The 13,978-nt window shown below is 44.2% G+C and overlaps 1 protein-coding gene across 2 annotated transcripts in view; it reads right to left on the bottom strand.

Annotated features, from left to right (window-relative positions):
• carmil3 (capping protein regulator and myosin 1 linker 3) overlaps window positions 1-13,978 on the bottom strand; it is an 87,903-nt gene that overhangs the window by 17,646 nt on the left and 56,279 nt on the right. For both annotated transcript variants that reach the window (XM_067452439.1, XM_067452440.1), the window contains exons 22-24: window positions 7,963-8,031; window positions 7,284-7,377; window positions 1,769-1,867 (exon numbers count right to left, since the gene is read on the bottom strand). In XM_067452439.1, coding sequence (XP_067308540.1) covers window positions 1,769-1,867; window positions 7,284-7,377; window positions 7,963-8,031 — 262 coding nt within the window. The remainder of the gene's footprint in view (window positions 1-1,768; window positions 1,868-7,283; window positions 7,378-7,962; window positions 8,032-13,978) is intronic.

Here is a 13,978-nt window from a genome sequence, read left to right as displayed (position 1 = left end):
CACACTCACACACATTTGTTTTTGTGACATATGGGGACATTCCATAATGGTTTTTATAGCGTACAAACCTTATTTTCTATCCCCTTACACTGCCCCTGCCCCTAAACCTACCCATCACAGGAAACATTCTGCATTTTTACTTTCTAAAAACTCATCCTGTATGATTTATAAGCATTTTGAAAAGTGGGGACATGGCCAAATGTCCTCATAAGTCACCCTCTCTTTGTAATACCTATGTCATACCCATGTCATTATACACATTTGGGTCCTCATATGTCACAAAAACATGCCCACACACCCACACAAAATGTTTCAATTATATGCATGTCGTTTTTTATGATAAAAACTTTCTCCTATCACTGTTTATTGTCAAGAGACCAATTTAAGCAATCCATTCACAGGCTCAATTTCCGATTTATTGCTCAGATTTTTGTATAGCTTGTCACACTGTTGTTTTAAATGTGGCCTATATTAGATTCCAGTGTGAACAGATCAAGGTCCTGATATGGACTGATATCGCACGTGCAAAAGAATATTAAAAAGACATCACGCAGCACACTCTCTTATGGAAGTAAACACTGAGAACATTAAAGTAAGTGATTATGTGTTTATTTATAGTGTAATCTGCCACGGAAGCCAGCTAAATTGTGCACAGACAATAGAAAAAAAACAAAGACGAGGATGGAAAAAAAAATAGAGTAGAGTTTTTAAACATTTATAATATGAGCCCTCATGTTTTGCTTGTATATAGAGCTGTCACTGTAATACTTATAAGTTCTGACAATGTCCTTCCACTGACTACTTTTCACGTCTTGATGACTTCAGGTATGTAAAATCTTTGACGTGACTCCAGTGAGCGCAGAATTGATTGCTGCTCTAGACTAGAGTGACGTTAAAGTCGCATTAATTATGATATGACTGTTCAGACTGAGGTCACATTGCAAAACATCTGACCTTTATCGGATTTAGGACCACATACGAAAATGGCTCAAATCCGAATTTAAAAGATCTGATTCTATGTGGTTTGTGCCGTTCACACCGTCATGTCAAAAACAGATCACATATGGGCCACATATTCCTGGAGTCTGAACGTAATTATAGCCAGGGCTGCATTTATTTGATCAAAATAATTCAGTAAAAAGTAATACTGTGAAATATTATTACGATTTAAAATAACTTTTCTATTTTAATATATTTTAAAAGTAAATTTTTTCTGTGATGGCAAAGCTGAGCTTTCAGAATTATTACTCCAGTCTGTCACATGATCTCAGAAATCTTCCTAATATGCTGATTTGCTGCTCAAGAAACATTTCTTATTATTATCAATGCTGAAAACAGTCGTGCTGCTTAATATTTTTGTGAAAAGTGTTTTGGTGAATAGACAAAATTCAATTTCTGTAATGCCATTTATTTGTGAGAGGACAACCAGTGGCTCTGAAATAACTTCCAAAGGCTAACTGAGAATTTAAATAAGATAATAATGCAATTCTGCTTCCAGAAAAGAGAGTGCCATTTGACCCTGAGATATGTCATTGACACTTTTAATTAAGGCCATTTTAATTCACATATTAGAGGAAATGCATATAAATGAAACTTGCAATTTAGCCACCAATTAAACTCATTTGATCTGAACCGGCAGAACTGAAATAGAACTGACCTAAACTCTGACCCTCATCATCTCCATCATCAACATGATCACATATAAGAAGTGTGATGTCAGTGAGACGGATCTGTGAATTTGAGGCGGTGGTCAGGAAGTGATCTGTACCTGTTCTGCAGTACTAGTGACCAGGCCCTGATGCAACCGAAGAGCCTGTTTCTGAGAGAAACGCTGAGTCTGGTTATTCCTTAACAGAGCCCTCTGGATCTGAGAGAGACACAGGAAGACGGACAGACAGAACGAGAGAGAGAATACTCATTAATGTCAAATAAAAGAACTCTGATGCTCAGATAAGCCATGCAGTCATGTGGAAATGATTGCAATTATGCTGCGAATTAATGAAAGATAAATGTATTGTCTGCTGTGTCCCCCTCTCAGCATTGACCTTGTAAAAGTTTTACATCTCCGGGCTCATTAGACATGCATAAACATTTCAACCACCTTGGGACTGTTAATCTCAAAACAGCCGGACACACAGAGTTAAAGTTATTTAAAGAAGTCATATCATGGAAAAACATGAATGAATTCATTTCAATGAATTAGTCACATCTACTATGAAATCAAAGAATGTAACCAAATATTCATGATTGTGGGGACCAAATGTAAAAATAAAAAATAAAAAAAGGGTAACACTTTAGAATAATGGTCCGTTATTAATAGATAACTATGCAGGAAGTAATGCAAGACTAATAAGCAGCACTACATTAAAACTTCAGCTACTACTATTAACTAAAGCTGAACTAATCAGTAAGTAACATCGAATTAGGAGATAGTTCCTTATTAAGTAATCAATAATTACTGACTGAGATAAGCCTCATTAATAACGATTAACTAACTGACCAATTATCACAACATTATTGTGTGTCTGAGATGTAATTAATCATATTCTTTACTCTGAATAAAGTCATAAAATGCATCACTAATTACTTAAGTGTTACCTAGTCATTATGCAGGAGCTACTAGCGATCTGGACCATTATTTTAAATATGTTTTTTTCACTTTAAAATAATGGTCCAGATCCCCAGTAGTCCTTGAAGAGTGATTGGGTTCTTGAGTAATTAGTGATGCATTTTAATACTTTATTCAGAGTATAAAAGGACCATTTTTAAGAACTACTAGTGATCTAACAATGTTTTCCACTTTAAAATAATGGTCCAGATCACTAGAAGTTCCTGCATGATGACTAGGTAACACTTAAGTAATTAAGTGATGCATTTTATGACCACATTGACAGTAAAAAAAAGACAATTTCTCACATCTCAGATGTGTTAATGTTGTGATTAGTAATTAATTAGTAATTCTTTATACATTTTCCTTGTTATCTATTAGTTGTTGGTGACCTCAGTCTCATTCAGTAACTATTAATTACATAATAAGGAACTATCTTAGTCCTGAATTAAATATTACTTACTGATTAGTTTGGAATGTTTCTATATTAGTTAATAGTAGCTGAAGTGTTAATGTAGTGCTACTCATTAGTCCTGCATTACTTCCTGCATAGTTATCTATTAATAACGGATCATTATTCTGAAGTGTTACCGAAAAAACTATTCTGCATTTACTTGTGCAACATTTGGCTGCTCTGGGGTGCGTTTCCCAAAACCGTAGTTGCTAACCTGTTAGCAACTTAGTTGGTTGGCAATAGGAAATTGCATTGCAACCAACAAAGTTGCTAACTTAGTTAACAACTGTGGTTTTGATCAATCAAAATCAAGTATCCCCTCCAGTCACTGTTGCCAAGTCAGGATACATTTAAGAAGTTGCCACGGGCTGATTTCCAGGTTTTAAAAGGGGCTGTTATTTAAAGGGTCATAAAACCCCGTTTCAGCAGCCGTCAGTTCTCATCACAGTTTTGAAAATGCTTTAAAAGTGGCCGTGGTTAAACTGCGGAGTGGAGGGGGATGAGGGGAGACTGACTGACAACACAGCAACGGCTTCTGATTTTATTTCACTCTCAGTAAAAGCATCAATAACACAAATAAATATCCTGTGACAGCTATCATTTATTGCACAAATATAGAAATATAGAAAGTATACGAACACGCTGTTGCATCATTGACAACTTTTGAGGCTTATTTTGCAGCGTTTCATGAGCCGTTTGATCAGTTAATAGGCCGTAAAGAGTGATTACACTCACAGTGTGGATGAAGAGAATATTGAAGAGAACTTATGCAACGCAGAAACTCTTACAAAGCAAAAACAAACACTCGTTAATCTCAGAAAATTTGGTTTAGATTTTCATGGCTCTTTAATGGTTGGGCAGCAGCACTTATCTCAGACTCGACAGCAACTACACAGTGTTATTCATGTCACCCAAAAAGTGGCCAATCATAACACATGTTGCTCACAAAAAGTCCTTTAAGGTATAGAAGCAAAAAAGCCTGTTTATTATTATTTCTAAGGGTAAAGGGTAAATTATGACTTTAGCATTACTGTATGTAAGAAATGTATTTCAATTAATCATAAAATGGCTCTGATATGTCACTAGAAATCATGGTAATTTCAAAGACTTATATCACTGACAACAGTAGTCCGGCCAGGATATTGTCATTTAAAAGTTGTTGTTGCAGCCCTACACTGATGTAGATGTTGTCATGTTGTGTTTTGGCCTGAAGCTCTGCTCTCCACCAATCTACCAATCACAAAGTCAGCAGTGTTTTGGCCTCCGGGTTGCCAGATCTGCTCTAGTTACCACAGCTGCAGCTACAAACGTTCCTGCTGGATCCTGCAGCCTATCTGACAACCTCGAGTCAGGGGGAGGGGATACACCTCTATATAAATTTGAAAGTGATTGCAGTACCAGTTTTGGCCACAATCTTACATATACACTTCCTTTAACTATGACTTTTGCCTCAATAAACTCCTAATTTACTGCTTATTAATAGTTAGTACAGTAGTTGTTGTAGTGGTTAAAGGGGGGGGGGGGTGAAACACTCAGTTTCAGTCAATCTCATGTCAGTCTTGAGTACCTATAGAGTAGTATTGCATCCTTCATATCTCCGAAAAGTTTTTAGTTTTATTATATTTATAAAAGAAATTTAGGCTGTACCGAGTCTTTCCGGAAAAAAACGAGCACCTGGAGGCGTATCGTGTGGGCGGAGCTAAAGAATGACGAATGCGCACAAAGCGGTGACGTCCTCAAGCGTGGAGAAACCCTTGCTATCGATCAGATTCAGCTAATACAGATATGACCCAGAATCAGATTCGGAGGCTGAAATAATTTTAACAGGAGAAACAGCAACAGCTGGACGTCCGTCTCTGTGGTATGTACTGTATTTATTGGCCTGTCAACATTTGTGTGTGTTTACTCGCAGTTTATGAGGACATGATTCGGTTTATGGACTATTGTATGCGACTAAACATTAGCAGTAGCAAGCAAAATGGTTTTGCACGTCAGACTAGTGTAACATTATACATAGAACAACAATGGTGTAACCGTTAGCGCATTTGAATGACAAAGCACGCGATCGTGTCGTTTACTGATGTTTACTCACGCGACGATAGCCAACTGCATAGACATTTAAAGCAGTTTTACTCACCGGCTGCTTCCAAAGCAGGACCGAACCTTTAGTGCTGGGACCGCTCCGTCAAAAACACACTTCTTTGGGATGATTTGGTGAAGTCCTGTGACAGCAGTGACCGTGGAAATCCACTTTGCGACGCGACTGAAGCGATGCCTTGAAGCTTCCCGTCATTTCTGTGTTCAAATCGGTTCAAATGCAGCGCTGCCTTCCCGGAATGCTGTGCTGAAGCATTGAAGTCGCTTGACATCACCCATAGGAATAAAGTGGAGCGTGGCGCGGACTATAACCGACATACGTGTTCACGGACGAGTGGATCTGCAGCTGAGCGAGTGTTTACGGGCGTGCATTTCCTCTCTCGCTCTAGTCACGCGTGAGCGCGCCCTACCGGGAGAAGAGCCCGTACGGCCCATACAAGGACCTTCCGCTCTATCGACGTCAAGCCAAGCCATACTCGAAAAACAACTCTCCGAAACTTGAAGAAACCGAAGGAGTATTTTTGACACAGAAATACTCCATCAAACGTCCAACATTAGTTTTTGAAACTTTGTCTATGTTTAGGATGGGAATCCAAGTCTTTAACAGTGTAAAAAGCTCAGTATGCATGAAACAGCATTTCACCCCCCCCCCCCCCCCCTTAAAGTTTAGGTATGGGGTAGGATTAATTATTAATATTAATAATTAATAGAATATGGCCATGCAGATTAAGTCATTATTAACTAATAAACAGCCAATCATGTGAGTGATAAACATACATCTCTTTAAAAGACCTTCACTTAACTGCCCTTAATTGGTCCTTAGTGGACACTTTTGTCTGAGGTGTCTGAGGTGTGACCTCAAAAAATGTTTTTAAATAAATGTTATATCAATATCTTCAATAATATAAAAACTATCCATTGATGCAGTTTTTTTTATTTTTTTTATTTTTGAATTTATTTACCACTAAAAGTACCATTTTTATGTAAAACATATCTATTTTATATATTTATTTTTATATATTTATTAGTAACTTAATTTTAGTGAAACAAACAATTCCAGTATGTTCAGAGAGCCAAACCCTAAAAATGTGATGACTTTGGTGACATCTGGTGACCTATGTTGGTATAAAATTAATAATTTTCAGTAGCCACTAGATGGCAATAATAGTACCCAATGGCTGCAATATGCATAGCTGCATGAAGGCTGAACTCTATAAACCAATGTTTTAACGAATTTAACCTCTTAAATTTTACATTTTATCACAAGTTAAAATTGTAAATTAAAAAAAAAAAAAAAAAATTTTTTTTGTTGTTTTAGACTATAAAAATATGCCAAAACATGCTTAGAAAAATCTAACCATGCAATAAGAAAATGACAAAGTAGGAGATCGTGTGTGTGTGTGTGTGCATGCATGTGTGAGTGTTTGCCACATTCAGAATGTTGTACAGACTCACACCTTCATTTCTGTGTATGTATGATCATCATTGTGTTGGATTTTTTTTTTTTTTTTTGGACAAATAAAAATGAAAAAGCTCTGAAATCTATTAAATTCCCATTGATTCCTATGGGTGGACATTTTTGTCCACGAAGGCCCAATTAAGGAGTTTTTTTTTTTTCAACCACTTAACATTGTAAAATCAAGTCAATGTATTTTTTTTTATGTTCAGGTGACAAACTTAGAAAAAGTAGCCAAGTCTTGTACCACTCAGATTAAGGGAAGTATTTTTAAAAATAAATAAAAAAATGCTTTTGGACAGTTTTGTGCCTAAGATCCGTAGAGGGTTAATGGGTTGTACTGTTAATTAATGTGTTTTATTTTGTTCTGCTGATGAAACACTGCAAAATATCTTTTAAAAAAATGCAGTAGACCAGAAACTCCCGACAGAATGAGCTATGGAAAATTATAAGTGATCTTGGTGCTGCTTTATGTAACTTTTTACAGTGGATGGCATTTAAAACACGGTAAAGTAACCCTGTAGCCCAAGACTGAAACTAAGCCGGACTGAGCCTGGTCAATGCCTGGATGGGAGACCTCCTGGGTAGGTAGATAGCTGCTGGAAGAGGTGTTAGTGAGGCCAGCAGTTATCACTTCTTCAAAATAAAATAAAAATCAGCACTCTTACCTTGGTTAGTGCCTGTTCTGTCCGGTCAGGGGCGCTACGGTACGCCTGTGTGACATCACTGAGTGGGATGGGCATGTACTGCAGAGTGAAGTTACTGAGGACAGAGCAAAAATGACTAAAGTTTCCCACAAACATGGCAATACAAGAGATTAATAATAAGCTCCAGCAAGATAGAAAATGTCAAGTTGTTTTTCTTTCTTTTAAGCTTTTAACAGAGTACCGTTTCAACTGTTTTTAAAGCATTCTGTACATTCTGAACAACTTTCTCACGATGATTACAGTCTTCTGAATGTTCAAGTCTGCTCAAAGTTTTTACATTAAATAATAGTCGTGTAGTTCTCCAGGGAACCCAGGTGTTTCTAGAACAATGCTCTAATTGTGCATCACAGGCAGGTCAGAGAGGTGATGAAAGACTGTGCAATAGCAAACACATTTATGTAGGCATGGACTGAAGTTCTTATTTTTTCCCAGTAACAGCATGCAGTGAATAAGTTTGCAGAAGGATGAGTGAGTCAGTTCTCAGATGGGTAAGTGTGCATGATACGAATGTGAGCGTGTGTGTGTGATTGAGTGTGATTGAGTGTGTGTGTGTGTGTGTGTGTGTGTGTGTGTGTGTGTGTGTGTGTGTGTGTGTGTGTGTGTGTGTGTGTGTGTGTGTGTGTGTGTGTGTGTGTCATACTGTTCTAAAGCTCGAGCCACATCTTGGAAACCCGTCGCACTTGTGTTATTCCGATCCCACGTCACACTTCTGCAAGAAAGAAACAAACCACGACAATCTTAAACAGTATTACAGAACCATTATGCATTATTTATTATTAAGTACACCCTGTGGAATCTGCATGCATTTTGTACATTTTCAGCACTGATTTTGAGGACAAATCTGATGACATCTATTTTAAATATTGTAAAATGTGTTAAACAGGGAAAATAATTAGAATCACTGTCAAAACTGTACAATTTCCAACTTGAAGAAATGTTGAATTCAGTTCAGTTCCCTTTCGAAAGGGAACTCGAGCTGCGTCAGCTGACGCTATGGGGAACGCCTCCAGCGTGACCGGTGTCTGAGCTACTATCAAACCACAGCAATCCTATTGACCGGCGACAGCCTATGATGTCATCAAGGTGCGACCAGGAAGTATATAAGGGCGCCTTGCAAACATGACACCAGCATCTTCGTCTTCAGGGACTGTTTTTTGTCTGAATGCTTCAAATCAAAGGTAATCCAGATTCATTTATTTTCTGCCTGGGATTAAGAGCATGCACAGTCAAGCTCTTGTGGAGTCATTTGTTCGATTGTGTGTAATGTGAGCGAAGTTTTCAATCCGAGATCGCTCCGTTCTCGTCTAGCGCTCTTCCTGAGGGAAGAGCGTTTTTGCATCTGAGATTAGTGATGTGATCCCCGCTCACGCTGAGGCTGAGCGCGGATGCGCGTCACATTCCCTCGGATGGGGTCGCCGATCGCCGCGAGGGGATGTTTCCCTCCGGCGATCTAGCGACTGACGAGACTAATCACGAATGCTCGTAGGGATGGCTGGTGAGAAGGGAAATTAATTTCTCAGCCATCCTGACTGTGTATGCTGAGCCGATGGCTGTTATGAGCGCGCTGCATGCAGGCTGCGGCCGTCATGTGGGCGCATTAAAGGAGAGATCGCTCGTTTAAATGGAACGATCGATTTCTCCCCGGCCATAAAACCGTCGGCTCAGTTGAGCTTTTCCATTCCTTCCTGATCTCCTGACTGAGATCGTGAGGGTATGGAAGAACCCATATTCAGTGTATTCACGGACATCAGCGGGTGTTAAATGCTGATGTTTGGAGGATGGGTGGATGTGGGTATGTGTTCTAGCTCCAACCCTGCCATCTGAGCTTCTTTCAACTATGTTTCAAGAGGTTTAGATGGCGGGGCATACACGGCAGCGGGTCAGCCTGGTGCTACTTTTACGCCATGTCGGTGTTGCAAGTATACTGGGAAGACCTGCTGAGGGATCTCAATCAGGGAAAATACCCTGACCCGCGGCGCAGCTGTGCGCCATATCAGCGATAGCAGGGCCTGAGGGCCAGTGTCACAGAAGCGCGGGTGGTGGTGTCCGAGGACCCGCACACCGCTGAGATCCGGGTCCCAGGCAGGCGGGAGGCGTCACGGTATACGGACCAGTGACGGGGCCTGAGTGCCAACATCGCCTCTCATGCTCCCCGCGGTTAAGGGCGGGGCGCAAAGAGGCGGACTCCCACATAAGAGGAATAGTATCACAACGCTGTTGGCGTGAATGAAATATCTCTCCCTTAGGTGGGTGAGTTAAGAATTACATCTCATTTACTGCTCTTCTTCATTTTCTCCCCAGGCGCTTCTTACATCCGGCCCTGAGGGGGGCCATGACGATGATACTCTAGACCCCGCCTGGCTGGGCTGTGAGAAGTGCACCCTCAGGCGGTTGCGCTCCTAAACATGCATACTGTGAGTAAAACTTATGTGTGGATATCGTCGCGCAGGAGGCGAGCTGGTAAGTCCCCCTTGCGAGGGAAACATTTATTATTTATGTTGTGTGAGACTTCATGCTCCCCGCCAAGGGTTTGGGGATCACGGTATCGATGGAGGACACCATAGGGCCCTGTAGTTCCCCTGTCCGGTGGCTAGAACGATTTTTTAGATGCCGTTATGTGGTATGTCTAGAGCTAGCTTTGCTAGGAGAGAATAGCCGCCATTGTATGTACAGCTGTGCGAACAGTTTTTTTGCCTTCTCTCTGTGTGATGAAGCAGTATTGAGGCAACCGCTCATTCTTGTAGGAATGGGCTGTTGTTTTAGGCGAGTGTGCTCTCCTAGTCAAACAGGAAGCTCTTAGCCACCCCAGGGTAAAGCGGTCAACGTTGCCCCTCGTGGAATTTCATAGACGGGAGGGTGAGTTTAGGCTTACGCACGAACTACAGATTTATGTCTAGCCTCGCAGGGCTTGGACGGAGTATTATTGAGGTTGTTTCGCTCCCCCGAGCCGCGTATAATACTCTTATGTAGGCTGGCCCTCTCCGGGCCACTGCATCGGTTGGCCTAGGCTTTTGCGGGATGGGGGGCATTTCTTTCCAAAGAAGGAAAGTAATTATCGCCCGAGGCCCTCGGTTTGAATATTGCAGGGCATTTTCTTTCGCATCCCTAGTCAGCCTCCTCTTACATTAGAGTCGTCCGGCCAAGGCCCGCCCCCTTCTCTGCGTTTTGGGGTTTTTAGTAATGCAGGTTGGTGTGAAGCAGAATGAACAGCGACTTAGCCAGTGGTCGTGGGGCGGGGTTTGGTGTCCCACGCTTGTACGCAGGTGGGCTAGTTTTGCGAAAACCCCGCTTTCCAGAGCTTGTTGTGGCTGCCACCTTCTGGCGGCCCCTGGCCCCATCCTGGAGGATGTTGGGCCGGTGGGTAGCATATTTGTGAATATTTTTTGCCCTCTGCTCTGTGTCTTCTGCTCCACCTTTTAGGGCTCGGGTTGAGCTGCACTCGCAACCTGCGTGCTTCGTAATGGTTCGGTCGGATGCTCCCCTGGAAGCCGAAGCATTGCCATGGCTGACGCCCTAGCGTGAACGGTAGGCCGCTGCATGAAGGAAGAGCGGCCGCCCTGACGCAGGTGACGTAAGTTGTACTCCCCTCGCTTTGAGGGTCTAGGTACTTTCTGCTGAGTACACTGCTTTTGGCAATGTGTTTAGGCTATGTCTGTAGGCACTGCCGGATGGGACTGCGTCATCGCATGGAGGACCCTGTGAGCCTCCGGGATGAAGCCAGCCCCGGGAGGGGCATGGGCTACCAGCTGGCTGTGAGCAGCCAGCTTGGGCAGTCCTGGCAGTGGACTCTGAGCAGGAGGCCTCAGCAGGCCTCCTTGCGGGTGAGTCGCGACATCGGGCCAATGTGCGCCTGGGAGGAATATCCCCGACGATGTCGGCTTCAGCAGTACCTCGTCGACAAGCAGGACCATCATGGCCTCCCTGGGGTGATTCCCCAGGTGGTAACTGGATGTCTAGGTCTTCGTCAGCCAAGCAGACAGCCACTGTCAGCCCGACTTGGAGCGGCCAGCATTCATCCGACCTGCCAGCGAGCATTCGTCGCTGGCATGGCTACAAGCCCAGTTAGTAGGCCTCCCTAGGCCTCCCTGAGGGCCTGCTGGGGTGCAGCAGGCCTTGCCGGGCTTCCCTTGAGGGGGTATTCCCGTGCTTCAGGTGTTAGACGGCAGGTAGTAGGCCTCACCAGGCCTCCCTGAGGGCCTGCTGTGGTAGCAGTAAGCCTCGTCTGGCTTCCCCCAAGGGGTCGTTCCTGGGCTTCAGTCACTGGATGATAGGTAGTAGGCCTCGCGGGGCCTCCCTGAGGGCCTGCTGGGATGCAGCAGGCCTCATCTGGCTTCCCCTGAGGGGGTACTCCAGGGAACTAGCGCTGGATAACAGTTCCTGGGCTCCAGTCACCAGATGGCAGGTAGCAGGCCTCACCAGGCCTCCCGGAGGGCCTGCTGGGTTGCAGCAGGCCTCATCTGGCTTCCCCTGAGGGGGTGGTCCAGGGCCTCGGCCACTGGGTGACAGGGATTAGGCCTCGCTAGGCCTCCCGGAGGGTGAGCCCCGGTTCCCGGTTCCTATGACAGTGAGCATGGTTGCTAGCCAGGGCGGCTAGCATGATCTGCTATCAGGTAGCAGGTCTCACCAGGCCTCCCTGAGGTCGTTCCCTGGTCTCAGTGCCGGCTACGAGTAGCCTGGCAAGTAGTAGGCCCTGCGGGGCCTCCCAGGGGGAATGAGTTCCTTGGACGGAGACACATAACTGGCTCAAGCTGACAGCTAGTGGTTCCTGCCATCAGGCTTCGGTCCTAGCTGGCAGCACCTGATGGCGGGCGCATACTCTAGCACGACGAGTTTACACTGCTGCTATGCGGTCCTTACAGGACAGGGACTTGCATAGGTTGCCTACAGCATGGTACCTACCAGGCAGGCTTAAGAGCTCCCCTCTTAGGAGGGTTGTCTGTGAGCTTACGGCCGCCTGGGCCTGGTCAGTTGGTCGTAGGCCCCTCGGGGCCTCCCTGTGAGATCAGCCTGTAGGCCTTCTCAGGCCTCCTGAGCACCCCTGTAATGTATGTGCTCGGTAGATCCTAGGATCGAGCAGCTGACTCCCCTCGCTAGCAAGGGTGGGAAAGCACTACGCTGAGCGCTGTTCTCCAGGATAGCCCGTCTCTGAGTTCCGGCCTGAGGCGGACACTGCCAGTTCGCAGTCCCTCAGCTTGATGCCTCTCCAGAGGCGAGTTTCCAGAGGCTCTGTTGTTAACAGACTGGGCTGGCAGACGGAAGCGTCCCGCATAGTGACGCCAGGTCAAGCCTCCCTGGTGGCATTCGGTGAAGTTCTTCCCGAATAGTGACTGGCTGGGGCGCCCTCGGGTCCCCTAGCCACATTCCCTTAAAGGAACCCCTTCTGTCGAACAGGTTGGTTCCAGGCCTTTGAGCGGCCGGGGTAGGGTACATGAAGGTGCCCCGAGGCCACAGCTCGGGCTATGACCGTAGGGAATGCTGTCACTGACAGCCTAATGTGACCAGAGGGGGAGTGGTTCAGGCATTTCAGTTGAATTTGCTTGTCCTGACAGTTGTCACTGCCAGTAGGCATGCACTCCCCTCGGCATGGCGGCGTGGGTATATCGTTCCCCATAGCGTCAGCTGACGCAGCTCGAGTTCCCTTTCGAAAGGGAACGTCCCTGGTTACGAATGTAACCTTAGTTCCCTGAGAACAGGGAACGAGACGCTGCGTCACTTTTGCCATGCCTCGGGGCCTGCCTGCGAACAGTCCCTTCAGACGAAGAAGCTGGTGTCATGTTTGCAAGGCGCCCTTATATACTTCCTGGTCGCACCTTGATGACATCATAGGCTGTCGCCGGTCAATAGGATTGCTGTGGTTTGATAGTAGCTCAGACACCGGTCACGCTGGAGGCGTTCCCCATAGCGTCAGCTGACGCAGCGTCTCGTTCCCTGTTCTCAGGGAACTAAGGTTACATTCGTAACCAGGGACGTTTTCTCCCATTAAAGCAGATGTAAGTATTAACTAAAGGGATAGTTCACCCAAAAATGAAAATGTGATGTTTATATGGTTACCCCCAGGGCATCCAAATATGCTGTATTTGATTCTTTTACAGTTCTTATTTAATTATCAAGAGAGTTTTATGCTATTGCAGCTGTTAGAAATCCATCCGTGTTAGATATAGAGCCGGGTCGCTTAAGACCCAAATATGTAATAATGATTGGTGAAACATTTATGCATTTAAGGGTTAAAAAAAGCAGATGCAGCCGAATCATTTACACTATAACCAGCACAATCTTCCAAGAGCTGTGGAAACTAGTGTCCGGTATAAAGGGTTAGTTCCCCCAAAAATGAAAATTCTGTCATTAATTACTCATCATCATGTCGTTCCAAATCTATGAGACCTTCGTTCACAATTTTTGATGAAATCAAAAAGGCAGTAAAGACATTGTTAAAATAGTCCATGTGACTAGGTTCAAGCTTAATTTTATGAAGTGACGAGAATACTTTTTTTGTGCACTGCAAAAAAACAAAAATAACGACTTTATATTTACTCTTCCGTGTCAGTCTATGGCCAGGTTCTACATCAGAACGTGGCTCAGTCTCGGCCGACTCCTACGCCAGCACCACGCGCATGCTCACAGTAACCGAGTCAGAGACTGAAGAGTAGAAATGTTTC

Source organism: Pseudorasbora parva, chromosome 9 (assembly GCF_024679245.1).
Source record: "Pseudorasbora parva isolate DD20220531a chromosome 9, ASM2467924v1, whole genome shotgun sequence".
Taxonomy (NCBI): Eukaryota; Metazoa; Chordata; class Actinopteri; order Cypriniformes; family Gobionidae; genus Pseudorasbora; species Pseudorasbora parva.
This window is presented reverse-complemented; position numbering and strand designations above follow the sequence as displayed.